The sequence below is a fragment of the Pangasianodon hypophthalmus genome, chromosome 21 (genome assembly GCF_027358585.1).
Source record: "Pangasianodon hypophthalmus isolate fPanHyp1 chromosome 21, fPanHyp1.pri, whole genome shotgun sequence".
Classification (NCBI taxonomy): Eukaryota; Metazoa; Chordata; class Actinopteri; order Siluriformes; family Pangasiidae; genus Pangasianodon; species Pangasianodon hypophthalmus.
In genome coordinates this window covers 3,536,430-3,557,167 of record NC_069730.1, presented here as the reverse complement: position 1 = coordinate 3,557,167, position 20,738 = coordinate 3,536,430, and the positions used below count along the sequence as shown (strand labels likewise).

Here is a 20,738-nt window from a genome sequence, read left to right as displayed (position 1 = left end):
GGGGTGCCATAGAGACTGGAGGCTCTCCTCTGAGCAGACATTTTAGTGACGTTGCCAGAACATGAGGAGACAAATATCTGATCATCAGCTTTAAAGTGATATTTAGTCAGGCCTAATGCAAAAGCATTCCTTCACTTCCAAAACCCCCCATAAAAACAAACAAACAAACAAAAAAAACCTTCATACACTTTTTGTTTCATATTTACACCCCATCAGCAGCAACTTAAAAAATACAATAAAACAAACAAAAAAACAGTAGTTTGGTTTCCAAATCAGTAAATCCATTTCACAATGTGTTGCTCCCCATTATCTGGCAAGTCATAGGGGAAAATGATTAACTATTTGTGGATTTGTAATCATACAGATGCGCCAGATCCGCCCCCGGCTGCAGGCTGAGCGGGAAGCCGGGGATCCCCACATCATCGTGACTGGGCGTGTGTTATCCAGCTTCATGCTAGCACTGTGCAATGACTAAACAGTGTCTAGCAAGATTTGTGTGAGAACCAGATCAGGGATCCACGAAGGAAACGGAAAAAAGAAAAAAGTAAAAAAAAAAAAACTTCCAACACATGCCAACACTACCCAAAACACATATAAGATGAAACAAATCCTGATCTAAGTGCAGTTACATTTCATAGATAAATATTAGGACAGAAATGAAAGCAAAAATGGGGCATGAACTGAGGCGTGAACAGAGCTCTTCAAAAGCACGTGTAAGGAGATTTTATATCAGTTTTAAAAATTTGTATGATCACTAGAAAAAAAAAGATTTGCATACACAGGAAGATAGAGGATACATTTTCATGTTGATTAGTTTTTCAGTTAGAGGGACTAATTATTAAACTGAACTTTCTGACAGCTGGCTTAAATTACAGCCTGTATTTATTTGCATTAAAAACAACTCGGTGCAATCAAACATGAACTGAGAAGCCTGGTTGGAAATAAAAAGCTCCTTCCGTGCAAGGCCTTGCCTTTTGATGTCTGAGGTGTCGAGTGCTGGACAAGGTTCAGTTTTTGGCCCGGTTTCACATGCAGTCAGTGACTGACAATGTCAAAGAGTAGGCTGACTAACAATACAAGCCAATGGTGTGAAATAGTGTGAAAAGGAAACCGGCGATATGGATGGCTCAGGTGTTGCAGCTGTAACTAAAATCCCCGAGCTCCAGGAAGAGAAGGTGGCTCAGGATGCGTCGTTGCAAGATCGCCTTACCAGAAAACCTGACTCACCATATGAGTTAGCGGCAACTTGCGTGCGATTAACTGTAGGGCCTGAGCAGAGAGAGTGTGATAAGTGACAGCTACTTTGATGCATTTTTAAAATGCCATAATCAATTATTAAGGCCGATACCGGCGTAGAGGCCTATTAATACTGATGAGAAGTGTGATACTGCGTGTGCAGACACTTTCTTTTCAGTTCCCAGACACATAAGCTGGCAAGAGACCACAGAGCCAATGAAGCATTGTTAGTCTTTATCCGAACACAGAGTGCAGGGAAGGGTACGCTTCAAACTGACCTTTTGTTCCTAAGTAAAGATTCAGCTTTGTGCTAGGAGGTGCTAATGTAGAAATTTACTTGGGGGAAGTGGAACAAAAGTCACATTGTGACCTTGTGTACCCTAATCATGTGATCCCACATTATACTGTAAACATAAAAAAAATTCAAGATTGTTATCACTAGCGTGTAAATATTTTAAACATGTACATTAAATTTGGATGTTCAATATGCAATTAGTCTACACACAAACACACACACTTTCGGCTCAGGGTAAGAAGTGAACTTTGATTCAGAACTGAAAGCCATTTCAGGTCACCTAATGTCACATGACAATTTGGAAAAGGTTAGCATGTCAGAAGGTTCAGATAAATGAACCCGCAACAAATATTTTTTGAGCAAATAAATTATAAAAAGGTTTAAAAAAACAGAAAGTATTAATTGTTATCAATACTTATTAGTCTAATTTTTCTTTAACTGACTCCAAAAAATTTCAAATGCAAAGAGGCATTATTTTATTTGTTGTTCAACTATAGGGTGTAAGACAACTGGGATTGATGCATTGTCATCGACTGAAATGAATTGAGGAAATTATAATTACATCAATAATTATATTATTATTATAATTTATATATATATTTTTAAAAGGACAGACAATGTTTACCCTGTGTTCACACAATTATTTTTTTTGCAAGTGTGCCACGATATACTGGCAACAGCGGCAAGTGACAAGGCCACAGATTAACAAGCAACAGTTGAATTGAGAGTCTCTTAAATCTATTCAAATTTGGAACTTGTTAGGATGTTCAGCTCCAATGTATTATATCCTACGTAGGGTGCAAACAAAGTGAACAGGAAGCCATTTGGAAGCCATTTTAGCCTAGAAGATGTCAGATTAAAAATGTGAAATCGCCTCGTTTAAACTTGCCAAGAGTAACAAATTTCGGCTAGCAGACAGCCACGATTAAACCTTTACTGAAAATTTTCTGTGCAGGTAGAGATGTGAATTCAGTCAGAGATGTTAATCAGGACGTCTGTATGACAGTGTTTGAGCAATTGCATTATTATTATTTTTTTTAATCTTATGCCATATATCTCAGCATGGCTTGCATGTTACCTGGACAAGAAGGGTAAACAAATGTTTTAAGTATGATGGTAGACATAGCAACAATGTGGAAGATTATAGACAAACTGGCAATTATATAATTTAAATTATAGAAACATTAGCAACACCAGCTCCACAGGTTAAAAACATTTAATCTGACATATCTGTAGCTTTTTTATTTTTATTAAATGTATATTTTTTTGCTAAAATTTTTTACATAATTACATCTAATATATTATTAATGCTTTCAGTGTTTCCTGGTAACATAAGTGAGGTCAGCTTCTTAGAAACAAATGGTGTAAAAATCTAAATGCACAATCTAAAAGTCTACACATTTACTTGTTGTAAAAATAGACAGACAGATCAAAGGATTTATAATCCTTATCAAAATTTTACCATATACTTTGTAAGTGTAATAAAACATCTCTTTAAAAAGTATTTTAAATCCTTAAACTCCTGACCTACTACATCTGCAATGGCAAGTGAACTGGTCCTACTTGAAGCGCTCAAAGCATGTAGAAATTAAGAAAAAAAATAACGAAACACAAGTCTACTTTAAAGGTTTTCCAATATTGTGAGAGGGCAGTTTGCAATTCGCTCTTCAATCATTTAGCGTTTTCTCCAGAGACTCCAGAACACCAAAGAGGAACACTAAAGAATAAACATACCCCAGATGTCTTAAATCAAACACCAGCTTTCTAGACAGAGAAGTCTATTCCGGGCCTAAATAATTCCATCAGTGATGATTTCCTATTCAATAAATACGAGTTTCCTTTTCTTTTTTGCCAACAACAAACTACAAAAACACAAACGAGAGCTCCATCTACTGGTAGAGTGTGTACTGCAACGTACAAATCCTGTGCGTCAGGATGGTTGCAAAATGCACTTCATAAGACATAAGACAAATTACCTGGTATATTCTGAAAGGAATATAGCGAAAGCCGCCCTCTTCGGTTGGATATTCCATCAGTTTGCGGTTCATGGCCCAGAACTGGTCAAATTTATCTGCAAAAAAACAGTAATCATGTGTAGTTATTAAACTAAAACAACAATTAAAAAAAGAAAAAAAAAAAAACACCAAAACCAAAAAAAAAATCACTAAATCCCTAATTTCACAGAATTCCAGGGTCAAAAGATTAAAGGGTTAATGAATTACTGCATTTCTGTCACATACCAATCCTTAGTGGATGTTCATGACCGACGTTTTCCTCCAGCCCACTGTTACCACCCCAAAGTTTATTATTTTCCAATAACAGTGTGTCCTGAAGCATTTTATTCCTCTTATACCACAGGAGTTTGCCAATGATTACAACTCATTTTATTAATTAAAGACATCATACTTTTTATCTCTTTATAGTTATGTTTAATGTTGTGGATGTCCCCGAAGCACATTATTAGCTGTAAACAGTCCTTCCCACACCAGTCTCTCTTTAATGTTAATAAAACAAGACAAAAAAAAAAACAAAAAAAAACATGCATCTTGTCATGTTACTGAGAAACTGGAAAGCCTGCTGCTCTCAAGACTTTTACCATGTCATACAACTTTAAGTTATAGCTTTACCTCTGACTGACACTGGAGACTCCTTCCATAAGTGCTAAATAAATGTCTTTTCACCATATTGATGATATTGATATTATATTGATTACACCCTTTCTTAAACCTGTTAATGTGGAGCATCCACCATACAAGTCCCCATGTAATTATTACAATAATAAAAAAAAAATTATATAATACATGTGTACTGTAGACACAGCCAGCACTATTGTCAGAACCTCTGTTCTAAAAAATTTAATCAACACCTATGGGGACTTGTATGGTGGATGCTGAATTGAGTGTTCAACAATGTAATATAAAATAAAGTGATATAAAACTGGTGTACGCCAGAAATCAACAGCAATGTGTTCACTTGTGTTTTTTTTTTTTTTTTTTTTTTTTTTTACTTTTGTGTAAACACTGTTGTGTTTTTTTTTTTTTTTTGCTATTGATTTGTTAAACTGCAGCTGGTGAAGGCAGGAAATAACAGAGAATAACAGAGATAGGTCTCAGCTGGTGAATTAAGTTACAATTCCAGGCCTGCTACTATAACTTTCACTCCTTTTCCTGTCCCGGTTTTCCTCCCTATCTATTCTTCCTGTTCTTTGGAGACATGCAAGGTCAGTGTGTTTACGACATGCTGCCTAGCTAACCATCACGACGACAGTTGTATCCTGAAACTCTGTTCAGCCCTTTCACTTTCCACAGTGAGTATTTTCACCTTAAATTAGATAGCAAGCTGTTTCTGTTTTTCCTTGCGTGTCTTGCTTTAGCTTTCTGAGTCTCAGACTGGAGTTTCGGCTGTGCACGTCTTTGTTTCATTATTTGTCCCTTTTTAAAAGAACTAAAGACACAAATTACTGCTCCAAACGCTATCGGAGCCAATGTGACTGAAATTGCTACTAAAGTTACATGACTCACCGTTCTGCAGGCCCATCCACAGCTGCTTGTGATCTTTTTTCTGCATGTCATTGATGACCTGGCCCTTGTGCTTAAATGCGTCTGCTTCTTTAATGGTGGACATAAAATGGGCTTCTATCACAGCGCTCGAGGAGCAGCGGAGCAAGTCCCGATCAGGAAAATGCTGTAAAACACATCATAACGGTCAAATATTAATTATGTGGAAATTGCCAAATAAATTAAAAAAAGCAATTACCAACTAGTGTTAGCAGATCACATACCTTAAAGTGCACAGTGATATTCCAGGGGAGAGCCGTATTTGAAGCATGAAGATCGAATAATACTCCGATTGGATAGTGCCTTTAAAAGCACAAACAAAAGCCCATACAAAATAAATTAGATTAGAATTAACGTAAGTGGAATGAAACAGGAGTCGTTACTTTAATATCATAAAACCTGGTCTGTGGTGCCACCTTGTGGTATACTTGTCAAAGTGTTCATTATAAATCTATGATCGCATAACTGACTTAAATATTTTCATGACACTTCTCTAAACAAACAAAGCATATCATGCAGTGAATCAGAAACTCTGTGATTTCCTACCATTTCAGAGGTGTGCCTTCATATTCAAACCACATTTCCTCTACATCTTCGGCTTTTACGACTTTCAGAAAGTGCTTCTTGACCTTGTCGGTCACTAGCGTCAGATAACTGACCCTCGGAAGGAGAAGCTGCAGAAAGGGTAGAACAAACAATTATTATGCAAGCTAGAGGATCATTTCAGCCTAAAAATAATCATGGCTAAAACACAAGACAGTAATATTTGCACAATTCATTTGTATAAATCTAACAGACCAGGCTGATAACTAGCTATAACATATTTTATACTGCAATATTCAGAAGAGGTCACAATTTCAAAAACATTTTAAAATGTATTGACTTAGCCCTGCTTTCCATTTCAGAAATCCGCAGCTCAGAAAGCTCATCCCATTTACATGATGGCATAAGAGTGCTTTCAAACTTGCTGTTTCCCCACAAAAAAGTGCTGGCTGGAGCGGCAAACACGCTGTAACCATAACGCTCTTACCAGTCCTAGCTAGTACTGGTTAACTAACTTGCTCACTGGATTAGATGTATTATCATCAGTAATGCAGATGAAATAAAGACTGGTGATAAAGGGGTTGTCTTCCTTCTCTGTAGCTTTGGAGAAAGAAAATCAAGAGAATATGTGCAGTTTGCGTGACTTAACTGTTTGCAATCAGAGTTAAAGTGCGATGTCTTGAAGAAGTCACCACTTTTGTAAAGTGTTAGTCAGCATTAGTGTTCGCTCTCTTTGATACAGGAGCCAATCTTATTGTTTTTTTATGATAAAAAACTTCTAATATTCCTGTATGGAGGAATTAAAGAACAAAAGAAGTTTTTATTTAAGCTGAGAAACCATAAAATGTCACAGTGTACTAAAAGTGAGGAATATTTGACTTCACTGTAAAGAATCCTGAATGTGACGTCTGCACCTGTTCATTTTCCTGTAAAAGGGTCAGGCGATTAGAGTGTTACATTAATCCCAGGCTTATACAGAGTGCTTGAGATTCTCACATAAAATGGTTCGGCTTCTCTCTCTGTGACTTCATCTGGATAAAGCGTGAAGCACGCCGGTATCCGGCCAAACCACACATCTCGAAGTACATCTTTGTCATCTGCCATTATCGCAGCCCTCCAGGTGACACATATGATATGTTCAGGTTTAACACTGTTGAAAAAACAAAATCTTTATGTTAAAAAAAATAATAAAATAAATAAATAAAAAAATACAGGTAAAACATTATTGTTTCACATGCTATTTAACGTGACAAATCCATGACAAATCCACTTTGTGTGATAAATTTTCTTCACAGGTGCAGCACAATGACAGAAAGACAAACAGTAAAGATGAACAGCTACTGAGAAATGATTTCAACTTTTACTCTGAGGAAAGGAAACCTTGTACAGCTTAAGCTAGGTCACTTTAAATAATTCATTTTACCATTATGTGAATTCTGTAACACATGGTTACTGTATATTTTCTTCAAGTCTCACTAAACTTTTGACATAACGGGTTAAAGTTTAAACAAACAAACAAAAAAATTATGAAAGGAAGCCGAAAAGAAACAGAAATTTTACTGACGAATCAGTTAGTGACAAGCTAATGTTATTGAGTCATAAAATCTAAGAGCCAGTCACGTTTTGGTGTGCAGATAAAGGCCAGGGAAAGAACTGTGTAGGGCTGGAGGTTTTTCCAATTTGAATAGTCTTATGCTGCATCTGACATAACTCGGAAATCGGAATCGTGTGTCATTTTAGAGTGTGTTTGAGTGACAAAGTGGAGACACGACATGCTGAGCGAAACTATGTCGCATTCTTGAACTCTGAGTCCAACATCTCCACTGTGATAGATTTCTTGTTCATATGACGTTGCTGGAAAATGCCGAGTGAGAAAAGAAACATGCTTTTTTAGCTCTATCTCCTTTTTTTAGGAGATAGAATTCCGTCCATTTTCTGCCCCGCTTATCCTACACAGGGGATAACCTGAAGCCTGTCCCAGGGAACTCTGGGCACAAAGCAGGGGACACCCTGGACGGGGTGCCAACACATTCACACACCCATTCACTCACTATGGACAATTTGGAAATGCCAATTAGCCCACAACGGCTTCCTTTCTTAATGTTTTTTGTTAATAATTTAACCAGTCCTGTCAGAAGTTTTTGCACTGGGGGAGAAAACCAGAGTACCCGGAGGAAACCCTGAAGCACAGGGAGAACGTGCAAACTCCACACACACAGGGCGGAGGAGGGAATCCTCAACCCTGGAGGTGCGGGGCAAAGGTGCTAACCACTAAACCACCGTGCCCTCCAGGAGACAGCATTTTTCATTAGTGAAAAAGTATTGACGTCATTGGTGACGTCACTAGCATCACTCCGTGACGTCAGTACAGCACACAAGACCCAAGTTCTCACAGTAACAACGAAAATACAACACCAACCAACAGATTAGTAGCTGAATCACTAAACACATCAAATAGTTCAATATAAACATATTTAATGTGTTTGGATGGAGTTTTCCTTTAATTAAGGGTGCAGATGGAACTTAGTGAAGTTAAAGTTTGTACAGTTACAAAGTGATTTATATGATGTGTTTTGCATGTTTCTAAACTAAAACAGGCACAAATTAGCAAACACTCCATATTTCTTCATAAACACAATGTCATGAGGCTGAGGCTAGTGAGTTACAATAATTCTAACTGTATGTTTAATGAAACATTGATTTTTGTTTCTGAAGTTTTTGCTGTGGAATGTAAAACAGGTAGGTGTGGCACAGCCAGGTTAAGCTAAGCACTGCTAGTTAGCTGAGTTACTAACAACTAAACCAAGTTTACTAGCTAGAGCTAAATAAATAAACAGCCTTGTTTTCATTATTATAAAAGTATAACTATAAGCGAAATATCGTTTATTTATCTAAGAAGTCTAAAAAACAAAAACAAAAAAAACCGACAGCCCTGTTTTGGTTATTTACTGTCTGGGTAGTTAGCTTAATGACTACTGAGTCCCGCTGTAACCAGCTAGCCAGCGCGCTAACTAGTCTTCATCCCTGCGGAAGAATTAACGATAATTGAACAAAATTAAGCTAAGCTAAGCTAAGCTAAGCTAAGTAGCTAGCACTGGGCAGTTAGCTCGCTCGCTTACCTCGACGCGCTTCTTCTTATCCGTGACAGCCGAACCCCCTTTACTTACAAACAACGCGAAAAAATACAAATATCTGGAAACATGGCTAGTTTGGAATATTTACCAAATATTTACCAAACACTGAACAGCTCTGTGTTTACAGAGAAGGTTTTAACCAGGCTAAGCTAAAGGAAGGCAACGAAAGCTAGCAAATACATTGACAGCGAGGTGTCAAGCTTAGTCCCAAGGTGCGTCCCAAATTGCTACACATCCCCTATACAAGTGCACTACATAGGGTACGTCAAACATAGTGCATCGCACACTACGTAGTCCAATAAGAAGCGATTTTGGATCCAGCCTTAGTTTCACTTTTTTTTCTTCTTCGCCAACGTTTTGGTAATGTGTAAGCAGGATGGTTGTAGTACCGGCCTCTAGAGGTCGATGTCCGAAACTGCACCCTATTCACTGCCCTACAGAATACAGAGAGCACAATTCAAAGTCAAGTCAAAGTCAAAGTCTGCTTTATTGTCAATTCTGCCACATGTTCAGCACATACAGAGAATTGAAATTACGTTACTCTCAGACCCTAGGTGCATACAGATAACACACACACACACAAAAAAGGATGTAACAATACAAATGGATACATATAAATATAGTATAAATGTAGATCCACAAGGCACAACAGATAGAGTGCTCAGTTGCTCAGCTGCTCTCACTATGCGTTGGAGGGTCTTTCGGCAGGACGCGTTGCAGGCGCCATAACACACTGTGACGCAGCTCGTCAGAATGCTCTCGATGGTGCCTCTGTAGAAGGTGCACATGATGGGGGCCGGGGCTCTGTCTCTCTTCAGTTTGTGCAGGAAGTAGAGACGCTGCTGTGATTTCTTGACCAGTGATGCAGTGTTGTCAGTCCAGGAGAGGTTTTCTGTGATGTGCACACCCAGGGACTTAGTGCTGCTCACTCTTTCCACAGTCGCAACGTTGATGGTCAGAGGAGCATGCTGAGTGTGCGCTCTCCTGAAGTCGACAACGATCTCCTTTGTCATTCATTCATTCATTCATTCATCCTCAGTGACCTCTTTATTTTGTCAGAATCGTGTAGTCGTGATGGGAATCCCGACTCTATTCAGTGAGTCACAGCATTTGACTCAGCTCAACAAGAAAGAGTCGACTCTTCCATCTCCCAAACGGCTTATTAACATTTCTTTGCTAAACCAAAGTTTGAACAAACAATTCCCACCAGTAATTCTTCTTCTTTGCCTAACTACGCCTGAAATTGTTTAATCAATTTTTACTCTACCATTCTAATTCACAATACTAACAAAAAAAACCCCTAATTTCTAAAAAAGATTTAAAACAATTGTTAAATCTGCAAAACAATGCAAATGTGCAGATTAATGACTAATTACTAATTATCACATCTAGTACATCTTCAAAGCGTAGTAGGAGATTATCTCGCTCATGCCGCCTCATACACACAACTGAGAGTCAAACACACTTTCAAGTTTATTGTCATGTGCACAAGTAGTGTACTATCCATCCATCCATCCATCCATCGATTCTCTGTACTGCTTATCCAGGGTCATGGGGTAATCTGGAGCCTATCCCAGGGGACTCAGGGCTCAAGGCAGGGGACACCCTGGACGGGGTGCCAACCCATCGCACACACACTCACACACCCATTCACACACTACGGACAATTTGGAAATGCCAATCAGCCTACAAGGCATGTCTCTGGACTGGAGGGAGGAAACCAGAGTACCCTGAGGAAATCCCTGAAGCACGAGGAGAACATGCAAAGTCCACACACACTGGGAATCTTTACTTGCATAGTCTCAAGCAAAAACATTACAAGAAAAGAACATAAATAACTACATGAGTGGTGAATACACAGTATTAAGATGAATTGCAAAAAGAATACACCAAAGTACACTAAACAATTCTCTCTCTTTTCTCTTCTGTCTCTTACTTATAGTGTATTTTGTTTATAATATTCTTATTGTACTTATTTTTATTCTCTTTTGACCATTTGTTTTGTTACATGTACCTGAGACTCACCAGAAGCATTTCGATGTACAGATGTCTCAGATTGTGCAAATGATAAATAAACTTGATGTGCAGTTACAGAAAATATCCACAAGAGGGCGCCTCAGGCTTACATTAAAACTGCACCGTGGCTTTGACTCCGAGTTTTTTATTTGATTAAAAAAAAAAAAAAAAAAAAATCTCTAAAATCTCCTTGATACTTCTCTTCATTTATTTAATGTAAAGGATAATAATAATAATAATAATAATAATAATAATCATCATCATCATCATCATAGCTCAGCTCAGATTTGGATATCACTTAATTTATTTAAATTATTTATTTTTCCTTTTTTCCAGCTGTGGAAAGAACATGAACATTCCACTCTGTGTGTGTATGTGTGTGTGTGTGTGTGTGTGTCTATGTGAGATCCATTTGTTATGATATTTGGATGTCTTGCCATAAAGTTGACAGTTCATATTTTGGCTCAGAGATGCCATTATATTCTGTAATTCACCAAAATCTTTCTCCTTCTCCAGTGATTATGACCCTGGGGTATTTCCTCCAGCTGATGGAGTCATGTCTGCTGCATTTACGTGGAGATTCCATCTGTGTGTCTGTCTCTCAGCCTTTATCATAGTTACACACTGATTCACACAGTGATTACTACGAGCACAAACTCCATCTGCAAGGCTCATTGTGCCCTGGATCACACTTCAGTCATGCGAGAAAGAGAGAGAGAGAGAGAGAGAGAGAGAGAGAGAGAGAGTGTGAGTGATTGAGTGTGTGTGTGTGTGTGTGTGTATGTGTGTATATACTATTGAAGCCACCACATATTCCCCAGCAGTGAGCTAGCCAATAGAGAGTAGGGAGTCATCTGGGAGTTTGACACCTCACCGCTTACTGTCCCTCGTAGACTTGCCTCAATTTTGTCACTGATTCCTTTAAAACATGTCTTTTTCTTTAAGATGCGCCACAGAATCCAAAATATTTTGGTTTTCTGCAGAGAACAAAATGGCTTAAAATAAATAAAAATTAAATAAATGACCCATTGTGACCTGACAAATTGCATTTATTATTACTTGTAAATTTGTCTGGCTGGAACAAGGACGTTTTCTGCCTTAACTTCAATCAAATAGCCCAATCCAAACATGCTAACATAGCTAGCTAATGCTTATACAGAAAATATGCTAGCTCATGTAACTAGCTAACTACCTCTGCGACTCATTCTTAGAACGGCGAAGACAACACAAGCACATGGCAATGACTTTCATAATTATTAAACATTAGTAAATTAAATAACATGTGTAATCTGCCAAGCCAAAGTAGCTAGCAAATGCTTGCACAGAAAATTTGCTAGGGTAATTATCTATCTAGCTATGTTTGCTAATAATTCTTTGAACAACAGGTATGTGTCAATGAATTTCATAACTATTAAACCTTAGTCAAATAAATAACTTGTGTAATCTGGCAAGCTAACATAGCTAGCAAATGTTTGACATAAAGATGGCTAGATACTATAGCTAGCTACATTAGCTTATAATTCTTTGAGTAACAAAGATAACGTGAGCGCATTTCAGTGGCTTTCAGAACTATTATAATATAGTTATATACATAGTTATAACATAGCTAGCAAATGCTTATACAGAAAACTGGCTAGAGGATATAGCTAGCTTGCTAACTTTGTTACTCGAAGAATTCTTAGCAAAGACAACATGAAAGTCACAAACATGTGCACATAACTGACTAGCATAGGCAATATTCCCTCAGTTAACTCTACACAAAACATCAGTGACTCTCAGAACTTTTAAAAGTAATGAAAGAAAACGTTTACACAGATACAGGAAAATGGCAAAGCATTTTTGTTTGGGAATATCTACATTTTGTCAGTATAGTGGCTAAGTAGCTTCACTCTTAGCTAGTTAGCCCTGCTGAAAATATGAGGAACTTTTTTTTTTTTTTTTTAGGAAAGATTCATTATTTTAGCAAATCAGCATGAGGCTTTTTGTCAATTATTAAATGTCTTTGTCAGATGTGCTTTTTCTCAGTTTTTCTCTCATGTGTCTGCTCACTTATCTTTGTGTATGCTCCGATTCACAGATTGTGATCTCAATTACAAAAACACACATGAAAAATCCCTTCTCTGGAACACATAGACCTGATTATTACACTCTGGACCTGATGTTACACAAGTGTCGCCTATCTGAGGTATCTGAGAGATCTGGAAATATCATGTCAACGTCCAAAAGTAGAAGAAGGACGTGAAACTCCAGAGGCATTTTATTAGTCTTCCAGAAACAGGGAGCAAAGCGCCTTCGTGACTCTTTTTATGTTACGAGCCTTCCTATAGACTCTGACAGACGGAAACATGTGAAAGCAATAGCAGCGCTGTCATGCAGTATAGTGTTAAGTCATGTCTGTCTGCGACTTTGCACGTCCTTCATATGCTAACTCTTAAAGACAAAGCTACTCTGAATGACCTGCATGTCAATATTTATAATCAAAATGTAATCTAATGTAAAAGATTTATTTTAGGAATCAGTTCCTTTGGCTTCATCTTCTTCAAATTTCATGCTAATACCACCATCAGCGCTACAATGCTTGTCATCTTGTCGATGATAACTAGCCGAGCAGAGTCTCTGCACTAAATCTGCACGACTGCAAACGTTGTAGTGGCATTGCATTCTGGAACTTTGAGTCCTGTGTTGGATTTCTCATTAACACAACTTTTTAAATGTCCACCACCAACTTACAAATTAGTGCTCGAATTGCTAAACACATCACAACTATTACAATAGAAACACATTTAACGTGTTTCAGCGTGGACTTTTCCTTTAAGAGAAGAGTGAAAATGAGCTCATGTTTGACCGCTGACCCGCGGGCCCTGCCACTCAGCCTAGCGGCTCAGCAGAGGCCCGACAGAATGCGCCGATCAATATCCGAGATGCCTAATGTTCCTCCTTGTTGTTTTTCAAGCTGCAGCTTTTAAAGCCTGTAATGTGCGTCACCTGGGCATTCTTGAATATAAGAGAGCCACGAACAAGAGTTCACTGGAGTGTGTTTGGTCTCTCAGAGAAAGAGAACAGGTACGCTAAAGATGCATCCATTTCAGGATGCTTTTGCGGTTTGGCTCAGTCGGTGCTGCTGAGTAACTTCCTTTAACCCTTGCTTTCCTTTACTATTTAGTATGGATGCAACCATATGAATACTTCAGATATGAACAGAGATACAATTTTTTTTCCAACAAGCTCACCAGGCATCGAATTGAGAGTAGAACCCTGGACGCATTGTTTTACTTTAATGCAGGTCAGATATAAAGCTTATGAGACAAAGAAAGACCACAAATATTAACATGAACATGCAGCAATACATGATGTATTTACAGTGTTCATTCATACATCCTTAGTAACAGCCTGGCCAGGGTTGCGAATCTTGCGATGGTTTACAATAGGCTACTAGTTTGCTCATATTTTGGGAAACAGAACCGACTAAACTGTTTAGAAAATATCACAGGCTCTGTGACAAACAAAAAATAACTGCATGTGGAGAATTAAAAAAAAAAAAAATACATTCACGTGCACATCACTAGCTGAGACCAATTACGAACTTGAGTGACGTAGCTGAGATTGGGGAACTGTCAGAGCCATGCTGATAGGTTTAGGCCACGCCTACTTTGGGTTTAAATCCGATTACAGACATTTGAAGCATTAAAACAGATGCAGATACAGATAGCATCATTGCCTTACAACAAGACTACCTAGCCACAGACATCCAAGTGACACTTATTTGATTTTACAGCAATACATTTGTAAAATGTGACTTTTATATTTTATACGAATATATATACACATTAATTCTCATCCCAACACACTGGATCCCACTTTGGGGAAGAATTTGACCTGTACTCTGATTTTCATTTTTTACTACAGTGGCACTTCTAATTAAAATATTAAAATGAGTCACATTTTTCCTTGCCATGTTTGCAGCCTGCTCAAAACTTTCCTGTACTTAATAAGGTCTGGTTTTTTGCCAAAACACACACACACACACACACACACACACACGGAATAAGAATCCGAGTTTCTGTTAACATAATAAGCTGCTGTTATGAATGTGCAGCGTGCTGCATGAAAAACTGTAGGGATTTTCATGAAACAGAATGTCCAAGCTGCGGTCAGAGTAGGAAATTCCTCCATGTTTACTGCACCGCAAACTGCAGAGATGCTTCCTTGGAGGCCTGCTGCAACTCGGGTGAAGCACAGTGTACTGAGGACCAGTAACCAGTCACAAAATGTTTTATATGATAGTAGTGAGCAGAGAATATGAATAGGGAAAAAAAACAGTAATGCTTTAACATTAACAAATCATGAACTTCAACATTATTACCTCATAAGTAATGTTAACAAGATTACAATGTAAGTTAGATTTAATTTTTGATAAATGACATACTGTATGTTAAAATGGTTATTCAGGCCATGACAAAAGATAAGTCCACATAAACAAGCAAATATTGTATTACATCAAGTTCCTAAATGTTGCTAACTTACTGAAGTCTGTTCAGGTTTGGCTTCTTACTTTGTAACTTTTTTCAACTAAGGGTTAGTTTATTTAACATTACTTATGTAAGGAATAAAACACTAGGAGGTGCGTCATTATAGGAAAATATTGGTGGTGTTATGCAACCAGACAAGAAGCTGCATTAATCTTACCACCCCAATGTTGATTGTTTTCCAATAACAGCATGTCCCATAGCATAATATTCCTTTAATACCACATCACTTTGAGAGCACTTACATTCTCATAATTTTTATCCATTTATAGTTACATTTAGTGTTGAAGTACATGCACAAGACAATTTACTTTCGTTATTACTCATGTTCTCATTCCCTCACTGCTCTTTCTTGAAGATAAAGGCAAAAAAAAAACCAAAAAAAAAAAAAACAGTCCTCTGTCCTGCAGACTTTCCTGTGTCTGAAAGCATGAAGTTACAGCTTTACCTCTGTCTGTTACAAAGCACCGACGCTGGTGACTCCTTATTAAAAGAAAATGCTATATAAACATCTCCTTACAGAAACATTCATATGATCAATTACACACGATTTTTTTAAAAGACCTTGTGAATGTGCTTTCACTATAGAAATGATATTAAATATTAAAACGAGAAGTAAATGAGGAATTTGAAGAACTTAAAGAACTCCGTGTACATTAGATGCTGTTTGTATAGCTGCCCAGTGGAGTGAGTTTGAATTTTTCAGTGTCACACAAACGTCTTCAGAGTTATCCATATCGGAGTTTGTAAATCTGAAAGCATGACTACCAAAAATAATGCAGCTAGCAATGAATAAAAGCTATTTGAAGCCAGTTAAAAGTATGGAAATGAAATTGTGTTTGTGAATCCATTAATTGCCTTTCATCATTAGCCACTTTAGCAGCTTTGTTACTAGATTCGACGACTTTATTGCAACAAATCTAGTGACTTTTTTGTGTGTTTTTTTAGCAGATATTAGTGACCGTGCTGCACTCTGTATGGCTCTCACATTACAGCTGCCGGTTATATGAGTTGAGAAAACATTCACTCGACTCATCATCAATGTGTAAAACCAATGACCAGTAACTGATCACTATTGTTCCTAAAGACCAATGACAGATCACTATTGTTCCCAACAATCACTGATCACCATTGTTTCCCAGCAACCCAATCACTGATAATTGGTCACAACAACTAATCATTGATCACCATCGTTCCCACTGATCACCATTGTTCCCCAATGATCAATCACTGATCACCATCGTTCCAAAAGACCACTGATCACTATTATTGCCAATGACCAATCACTGACCACTGCTGTTTCCAACAACCAATCACTGATCACCACTGTTTGTCTCACCCATTCTTTGTTCTTTATTTTAACCTTTCTTCTTAACAATATTTACAAGTAATAAAAGAGAGTTATTTAATCTGTTATGGGTTCATTCGTGTCTATTTCCTGATCAGTAATTACCACTGCTTTTTTTTGTAAATATGCAAAAATACTTTGTGGTGTCTTGATTAAATATTTCTTGACTAAAAGAAGCTTGACAATTCAGTGAACATGCAGATTAGTCAATGTCATCATCTGGCAACTTCTAGCTACTTTTTGAACATGTGTTAAATTCACTAACATTCTTATATAAATTGGATTTATTAAATTTTCTGATTCAATCATACTGAATGTGGATGCAAAAAGTTGGGTCATGGTTTGTAATAATGATGGAGTCAATCTCTGGTCAATCAGTCGAAAACAGGCAAATGAGAGCAACATCTTAAGGTGCCAGCAAGGTCTCTCGGTTTCTCTGGCTGTCCATTAGAGGAACTGTTGAGTGTATTTTGTCAGCGTGATTGACAAGCAGAAGAGAATAAAGGGTCATTACTCGAGCTCGGCCCCCTCCCTGCTCGGTAATCAATAAGCAGGCCTCATTAGAATGAATAGATGGACACTGGCTTCACTCTGGCTTCTCCCAGAGGAAATGAGGTAAGGAGTGAGGAGTGTGGACAGCTGAAAAGCTTCTCGAGTGGTCCAGCACTCATATCTAACGCTGAGCAGGCCCACAGTAAGTCTGTGCCTGATGGTGCGCGGTCAAACCATGGCTGCTCTATCGCTGCTTTTAAACCATTAAGAGAAAAGCTTGCTGTAATCAAATACTCAGGCTGGAAAACACACACAAGCGCTTATCAATATTGCAGGTGAAAACACAACAGTCATGTTTGCAGCTGATGTTTTGTGAAAATAAGGTGAGGAAAAAAAGCTTCGTAAAGAAGAAATCACAACAGGGCATGCTATTATACTACTGTCAACACCTTCTGACCAATCAAATTTGAGAATTCGAGTATAACTAAGAGTTCGTGATAGCTAGCTAAAAGTGATAGCTAGTAGAAGCAGATTAGCAAAAGGTAAATCATGCTAACCGAGCTATACTATATAACAGTAAGACCTTCCTTCATTGTTAGCAACTCTCTTATTTTTTCTTAAAGCATTTCATCATACACTCGATCCCTTCCACATTCACTGACAGAGTGCAGATGGAATAGAACGCTAACAGATGGAAACATCGTTGCGTTTCGGATATTTCCATGACATCTGGATGACTTTTCATTTTAAAGTGTCTTTTAATGTGTCATTTAAATGTGATTTGTGCGAGCGATTTTTTTCAGGATGTGGAAATGCTTAAAAATGGTTAGCTATAGAGCAGCTAGCACATGTACCAGATAGTCCATATAGTTCAGACAGCAGAGCAGATGGGTTAAAGCTGCATGAAAGAAGGATTATGGCTAGAGTTATGTTTTAAAAAAATGAATGCATTAAAATAAAATATATGAATCTAACTAATTAACACAAGTAAACACAGCCATGCTGGATACGCATACACATACACATACGGTTCATAATTTCCCCTTGGGTCATCTTTCAGTAAAGCTCAGGTCATAAATTAAAGTGGAAAGCTAATTAAGAACGTTTTAAACATGTGCAGTAAAAGCACATTTACAGTTTACCTGGGCATCATCTAGCACACAAATGTATTCATTTACTATAATTAGGAATTTTTTTCCTCTGTGAATTAGCAGTACTGCCAGATCCAAATGTCAGAGTTTTTAAAAAATTAATAGTTTTGTCAAAATATCTGCATCCATCTTTACTAATGTCATTCAAAACAGGTTGCTCTTAGTTCTCTAAAGACTGAAACATAACACACAGAAGACCAAGAGATGAAAAATGCTGATTCATTAGAAAGAGCTGATTAGTTCTCTAATAGCAGCAGCTCTGAAAGTAGTTCCGGCTTCAAGACAAATCACAGGATTATATGAGTGCACTCATTATAAAACATTATCATTTCTTTAGTAACAACATACACAGGAACTTGTATGACAGACATTCCACATAATCTAAGGCTAATATTAAACTAAAACTAAATGTTATTTGTTATTTAACAAGGAAAAACTTATAATCATTGGTATATGCTGTAGCTTTCTGTAAGGAGACATTTATTTAACATTTATGGAAGGAGTCTCCAGTGTCAGTGCTTTGTAACAGTCAGGGGTAAAGCTGTAACTTTAAGCTTTCCAACATGGGAAAGTCTTCAGGACAGAGAACCTTGCGCTTTGCAGTTTCTCTGTAACATGACAAGTTGCTGTAAGTAATAACAGGAACTAACTTGTTTTGCTGACGTTCTACAACTTTAAATATGAAACAGAGAAACACGTACAATGTTTTGTTCTTTAATAAATAGAAATTGTAATCATTGGAAAATTGATGGCTGTGGTTTAAAAGGAATAAAACACTTCAGGACATGCTGTTATTGGAAAATAATCATCAGAGTGGTAACAATAACTGTAGTGTTGATATTATCTACAGGGAGTCACAAAATATTAATAGCACAGCTGCCAATAATTTTAAAACCAGGGTTTGTAGAAAACTGCACTACTTCAACCTTTTTGTATTTGAAAAAAACAATCTTAAATAAAACTATTTTCAACTATTTTCAACAAACTGTCTAGAATAGGAGCAAAACAAACTTGATAAATAATCAAAACCAGAATATAATGTCACTCATGACTAGCTAGGAGTGATAGCTCACAATGAACAGACCACTGGGGTGTGTATATGAAGTGAACCAGTGATTTGAAACAGGTGTGTGTGAGTGATTAGAAGCTGAGGTTACAGGTCATGTGACAGATCAGGTGATAAGTTTTGTAGTGGAGGATTCTGGGAAATAGAGTTTGTGATTACAGAACTGCCTCAGTTCATATCCCATTAAAAATACCATTAAGCATGGTTAGGGCCATTAAAACTTTTCACATCTGATATTTACCAGGAATTGAAATGCATAACACGTTTGCTATTTTTTGTGAAGGGTGCCAATAATTCTGGAGAACACTGCATTTAATATTTGGTTTTTACTTTTTTTTGTCTTCAGTTTGCTCCAGCAGCCCAACCTGACTGAAACTGCCTTCCTGAGCTCCAAATTAAAACCATATTTCAACCATATTTCTATACAAACTGGCCCAAAATTCACAAAAGAAATGTGGCAGAAATATGGTTTTGTTTTGGAGTCGCACCATACAGCCCACACTGACCAAATGCTATGCAGTAGACAGCATATCTCATATCTCGGTTTAAAAAATATATGTTCTTTTGCTAAAAGATTATTAACTCCTATCTTCACTGCACATATTTTTCATCATTCTTCATTTTATGGGAAAATCATATGGGCATTATAATGAAACACTGCTGCTTAAAGGACACCATTTTGACTAGCAACAGCACTGTGTCCCAGCTTTGTAGTAGATTCTGATAGCATGTCTCGTGAACAATACAGGACTTTCTGGAATGTAACAAGCCCCAAATTAAATAGTATTAGGTGGTTATTGTTGTCAAGTCTAAGCAATAGTTTAGATTTGAGAAAGACCTGGCTAATTTGAAAGACAGTTAGCTAGCTTATTCAGTCACTTTAGATAGAAAACATGCCAGAGAGTTCCACAGTGTGTCTGGTTGAGACCAAATATGAACTTGAGTGATGTAGCTGAGGTTGAGGAACTGTTGAAGTTCGGGAGTTAAATAAAGTTATGTTCTGCAAACTGAGAACTGAGAACTTTACAAGGCTCATATACAACACACAACTTTTAGAAAGTTGTCATTTTACAGTTTAGTCATAGGTGCACAGTATGCAACAAATGAAAGAGATCTATATTAAAAAGCTAAAATAAGCACCCGGAAAAAGACGCGTGATTCAATATTGGACTAGATGTTATTTTTGGAATGCTATGGGCGTACAGGAGAGCGCTGCCCAGGCCTGCCTTCTGTCACCATGACAATGGCTGTTTTAGAGTACGACTGTGTGGAAAAAGTCTGCAGGACAGACAGGTGGTACACAGGAGAGTCCCATGGCACTGTGCCCATGGTTTTTCCCATGATCACCCCTTTTGCTCCCTGCTGGCATTTCAA

General features: G+C 37.5%; 1 protein-coding gene across 4 annotated transcripts in view; it reads right to left on the bottom strand.

The window, feature by feature from the left end:
* Window positions 1–9,076, bottom strand: part of atg5 (ATG5 autophagy related 5 homolog (S. cerevisiae)) — a 64,827-nt gene extending 55,751 nt beyond the window's left edge. Inside the window, exons 1-6 of one of the 4 annotated variants that reach the window (XM_053227546.1) lie at window positions 8,751–9,076; window positions 6,628–6,781; window positions 5,635–5,762; window positions 5,313–5,391; window positions 5,053–5,215; window positions 3,508–3,602 (exon numbers count right to left, since the gene is read on the bottom strand). In XM_053227546.1, the coding sequence (XP_053083521.1) occupies window positions 3,508–3,602; window positions 5,053–5,215; window positions 5,313–5,391; window positions 5,635–5,762; window positions 6,628–6,735 (573 nt within the window). In that variant the 5' untranslated portion in view covers window positions 6,736–6,781; window positions 8,751–9,076. The remainder of the gene's footprint in view (window positions 1–3,507; window positions 3,603–5,052; window positions 5,216–5,312; window positions 5,392–5,634; window positions 5,763–6,627; window positions 6,782–8,750) is intronic. The other 3 variants (XM_053227547.1, XM_053227548.1, XM_026941367.3) reach the window with 3 other exon arrangements.
* Window positions 9,077–20,738: the final 11,662 nt, after the last annotated feature.